General features: G+C 38.1%; 1 protein-coding gene across 2 annotated transcripts in view; it reads right to left on the reverse strand.

Moving 5' to 3' along the window:
* Positions 1-2,160: 2,160 nt before the first annotated feature.
* The window catches only part of LOC107692377 (ribonucleoprotein PTB-binding 2-like), a 72,855-nt gene continuing 69,870 nt past the window's right edge, over positions 2,161-5,145 (reverse strand). For both annotated transcript variants that reach the window (XM_016491410.1, XM_016491411.1), the window contains exons 14-15: positions 4,826-5,029; positions 2,161-2,687 (exon numbers count right to left, since the gene is read on the reverse strand). In XM_016491410.1, the coding sequence (XP_016346896.1) occupies positions 2,550-2,687; positions 4,826-5,029 (342 nt within the window). In that variant the 3' untranslated portion in view covers positions 2,161-2,549. The remainder of the gene's footprint in view (positions 2,688-4,825; positions 5,030-5,145) is intronic.

The raw sequence follows: 5,145 nt of genomic DNA on the forward strand, positions 1-5,145 counted from the left end.
GTATGTGTTGACCATCAGCAAAAATGGTAAGAAATACAAGGTTCATCAATGCAAAATAGGCACAATTTTCCATCCTTCACCTGTCTATAGAAACAAGAACACTTTAAAGAGATTATTTACTTTAGTAACTCGACCCGCTCTCTTCAAGGTAAAAGAGTCACTCGCCTTGATTTGGAGCAGTGGTACGGCTGGAGAACAGGAGACTCATGGGAAGGTGACCAGAAATACATGCGCTTTATAATGCCTGTGGAGTGTCATTTTGCAACAAATCCCATTTCTGATTATCTAGAAACAAGCAGCACGAGGCAAACTGAACTTGAGCACACAGAACAAGGGGTAAACTAAAAATGCTCACGTTATTCTTAAGCATTTCTAGTGTTTCCTGTAAAAAAAAAAAAAAGGGCCTCTGTGTTTATAAATGGTGGTTTTGTGCTGAAAGTGGGACGCAGGGCCTCAGGTACCGATGTAAATTTGGGATTGTCTTTATACTTGTCATAACACAAAAAGGCAACATAAATAGGAAGCGATAACAGAGGCTCCTCCTCAAATGTGTTGTCAGTCTGTTGTGGAGGTGAGAGAATGGCTTTCAGTGAAAGAACAACCAAGAGACAATCACTTCAAAAGAGTAGAAAAAAGAAGGCACAGAGCCTTAAACATAAACGGCTGAACGCGCCAGGCAAACGCCTGTATGTGCTATGTGGTAGCAAAGACAAACAACGGCTCCTTTTAAGACGATCTGCTGGCAGACTGCATCCAACCAGTAATCAACACAGTGTACTGCAAAAAAATCCAATTCGTAATGAGTATCTGTCTTATTCACCACTAGTAATATCTAAACATGCTTAAAACAAGCTCAGTGCAAAGTAAAAGGGATAGTTCATCCAAAAATTAAAATTCTGTCATCATTTACTCACCCCTGGGTTGTTACAATCCTAATTATGCCATTTTAAAGAATTCACTTTTTTTTCTGTACCATAAGTCAATGGGTCCAAAATTAGACCTCACTGACTTTGTATAGAGAAGTGTTGTTATCGTTAACTAAAACTAAACTTAAAACTATTCATGTTTTCATTAAAATAAAGCTGAAATAAAATTAAATTATTGGACGAAAAACTTAAAACGTATAAATTAAAATTATATTAGACATGCCAAAGTTGAAGTACTAGAATTGCTAAAACAAACAGAAAAATAAAGCTATATATATATATATATATATCTTCTGTTGGGTTCCACAGGTTTGGAACAACATGAGGATGAGTAAATAAAAACAGAATTTTCATATTTTAGTGAACTATCCCTCTAAGACTTTATTTGTCCCATTGGGAGATTTATGCCACTTGTTTTAAGTTTCCAAAATAAGACAAAAAATTAACAATTCTACCACGCAACATGACAAAATACTAATCTTCAACAGATTATTTTAATATCTCACATATTTTGCCTCTCAAGTATATTTCTCTTTTTAAACGTATATTTTAGCAAAAAAAATAAACTAACTGATATGGATTAAAAACAGAATTTTTTGCAGCATAAAATCACCAAAATTACAGACTCTCTCCATTAAAGAAGTAAAGAAATTAAACCACAGAATAACAGACCACTAATATCCATATAAAGGCATTATGTTAGATTATTACCATGTGGGTGTTTGCATCAGGGCTGTTTGCCAGGTGTTTATCCTATATGTAACGCCTCCAACCCTTGACACCCTTCCAGCAGATTATTACTACTACTATACTAATGTATTATTACTCATACTGTTATTAAAAAGAAACCACTGGCAGCATCGTAGCTGAAAGTTGTGTGGAGGCCATCCCACCGACACCTGGGGGAAAAGTCACCTTGACAGTTTCTCCAGAGAAGGTAGAGGTTATTGCCTTAGCCATGTCTTCTCTGAGCGCCGTGTTTTAAGGCTCCTGCAGAATTCAGAATGGCTGATCGTTTCTACAGATACAGCAGTATGTTCAAAGACACACATTAAAGATTAATCCTCAATGATATGAACACACGTTTCCTGTACACTTCGGAAAGCGAATCGATAGTCAAGATAAACAGTGACACATTAAGCAAGACGTTAATAGTAATAATATCCTCAATGTCTGTACACAGTAAAAAATACACCAATTTAGCAGAATATACAATATACATTGGCTATGCCCTACCCTGTCAGAAAAAAAAAATCTTTGAAAATTGTTATTCTCTGAGTGTAGCTCAATCTTTATCAGCCCTTAACCGTTTGTACAGTTAAACACGGACACATAAACCCCCCCTCTGGAGTGGAATGGTACGTCCCGCCTGGGGGAGAGGTAAACAGGCAGAACAGAAAAAGAGATATATCAATTATCTTAATGCATCATTTGGGACAGAGTCAGAGCAATCTTAAGAGGTCCCGCCTGGCGTCGGACAGAAATAACAACAGTACCCAGATCCACATACAGTTCAAGAAGAGGAATAAACCTCCTTACGTACAATAAATTGTACAATCTTTTCATAAATATCAGTAATAGACTACAAGTTAAGGCCTGGACATGACAACGGCAACATACGAGTTAGATCCTCTTCTTCTTGAAGTAGTCGGCGTACTGGCCCCCAAGACCCTGTGAGTGCTGGCCTACATACGGTCCCTCTGATGTCACTTCCTGTGTCGGCAGTGTGGGGTATTCTCGCTTCTGCCCTCTAGCCTGACTCTAGGGGAGAAAGAAAGAGGTTGATTATAACAGAAGTGATTATAGTGATTAAAATGATTTCACCTGTTTGCTGAGGATGATGTACATGACTCATTGTTCACTGTATGCTTGAGTTTGAGTGACATACAGTAAATGAGTGACGGGTTTTTTGTGGTCCATACAGTAAATGATTGACGCCATCTAGCTCCCTCAGCCCACACACACGTCTGAGGAATTTTCTCTGACTCTTGCACTACGATAAAACACCCATTTTTGAATCAGCAAAGCGCAGTTAGAGGTCTTCATCTCTCAATGTGTGTCAGTCTTCTACTTCCAACTGAAGAATAAAGTTACTGGTTTCTCCTACTGGTTTCTTCACCATCAAGCAGAGCACAAACACACACCATATGTATTCACTTGACCTATCTACCCATCTGTCTTTCTATCATTCTAAATAACATTCCATATATCATTCTGTTTGTCTAATATAATTATACAAGTACTATTGCCGGGGCATTTTATATAGGGTTCATAGAAAAAAAAATTCCATTTAAATTTTGCATTTATGAATGTTAAATATCACACTTGCACTATTTTTGACTGAAATGGTGCTTGATATTTCATTGTTTACACTTTTAATGGCCTTGTCAAACTTACCTAAAAAAATGTTCTTGGCACAAAGCACAACAACCCAAACTAATAAATGGTGGTGTTGCAATGGTATTTAATATTTAAGGCCATTACTAGACATTTTGCACTCACAGGTTAACAGTGTTTTCATTTATCATTTCAAAACGTTGCTTGATGGAACACTTTATGGTTAGCAATGATAAATAACTACTAGCATTTTGTGAGGCTGTGATGCATGGAAACACTGTTTTGCCTCTTTTTTGTTAAAAAAAAGTTATTTGCGGTATTATTTTTATATTTGCGAGATAAAGTTTAAAATAAGAAATAAAATCATACTGTACGTTATAAAGTTACAAGCAACAGTCGCAACTTGGCATATAAAGTCACACTGTGAGGTATAAAGTTACAACGTGAGATGTAAAGTCATAATATGAAATTCTAAGTCATATTGTGGGATATACAGTTACAGCTGGAAATTATAGTCACATTCAGAGATATTGGAAATATAAAGTTTCAAATACCTTTTTTTTTTTTTTTTACTCAACTATGGAAGCCTATTTCTGCCTCAATAACATTGAATTGGCCGTTTTGACACCCATGTTTTTTGGCCACAGCTGAAGTGACCCTTATGGTAGACCTCACAGTTCATAGCATTTACGGTCTGGGTACTTTGGGCCTAAATTGACCCTTCACAGGGAGTTTGACAGGCGATCAGACAAATCAATAATACGCCAAATCTGCCATTTTGTCCGACAAACAAACCAAACAGGAGAGTAGATTAACGTTGGTGGAAAATGGTGTATATTGTAGTCTTTCCGCAGCTGAAACAATATACCTTCTGATGATTCATTCATGTTTATTTCGTGCTATAGCTAGTAAAGAGGAAGAGATGATCGGTTCATGCGACGCTTGAACTGAGGCGCTACAGCGATCTGTCACGACACATCAAAGAGCCACAAAACGGTATTTATTGTTTGAATTTCTTAAATAAAGGACAAAATTTGAAAGATGAGACTTGGTTTCATACCAAAAATAACCTGCTCTGTCTTGTCTGTCTGCATGTTGTCAGTTTCCTCTTTGCTCCACGATGTATTTTTCACTGCGTGACAACATGATGTGTGGCGTGAAAGCACCATGGCTTGTCGGACATAGCAACAGTAATGAAGGGGGGCGGGTCTTTGTGAAGGGTCAATTTGGACAAAATATTTGTTTAAATTTCAACAAGAAGGGTGTAATACTTTGTATGGCAAAATTCCCCTTCCCCATGTGGATTTCACATTAAACTTTAAACAAACATGTTTCGTGCATCGCTACACTACTGAGAATGGACAATGGACTAATGCTAATGTTATCACGCCTTAACCTTTTCTACTGAAATGTTCCCTTTGTTTTCTTTCTGGAATCTAAACACATGTAATCTTTCAGGTGTCTGCTGTAGTCCTAATATATCACAATATATGTGGTTCGTTTCACTTCTCTTTCTCTCACACACAATTATACACACATTTTATATAGAAAGACACACTCACATAATAGTAGTTGTTCCAGTCGGTGGCTGAGGGTGCGGCGGGTGTGTGCGCGGCAGGACTGGGCATGTGTGTGTGCGTGTGAGTTGGTGTGATGAAGCTAGGCATGATGGGTAGGGCACTGTAGGTGGGCAGCAGGGTCTGAGCAGTGCCGTTCAGAGAGGTGTGCAGAGGCCCACTCAAGGGGGTCTTCACCACCTCCACCTCCTATAGAGAGACACCATCAAACATTTATACATACACTTATACTGTATCTCTCCATATGCAACACACACACACTGGCCCAGCTGCTGTGCTGAGGAGTGATGGAGTGTTTTCAGCAG

The sequence above is a fragment of the Sinocyclocheilus anshuiensis genome, unplaced genomic scaffold (genome assembly GCF_001515605.1).
Source record: "Sinocyclocheilus anshuiensis isolate Anshui unplaced genomic scaffold, SAMN03320099.WGS_v1.1 scaffold70, whole genome shotgun sequence".
Taxonomy (NCBI): Eukaryota; Metazoa; Chordata; class Actinopteri; order Cypriniformes; family Cyprinidae; genus Sinocyclocheilus; species Sinocyclocheilus anshuiensis.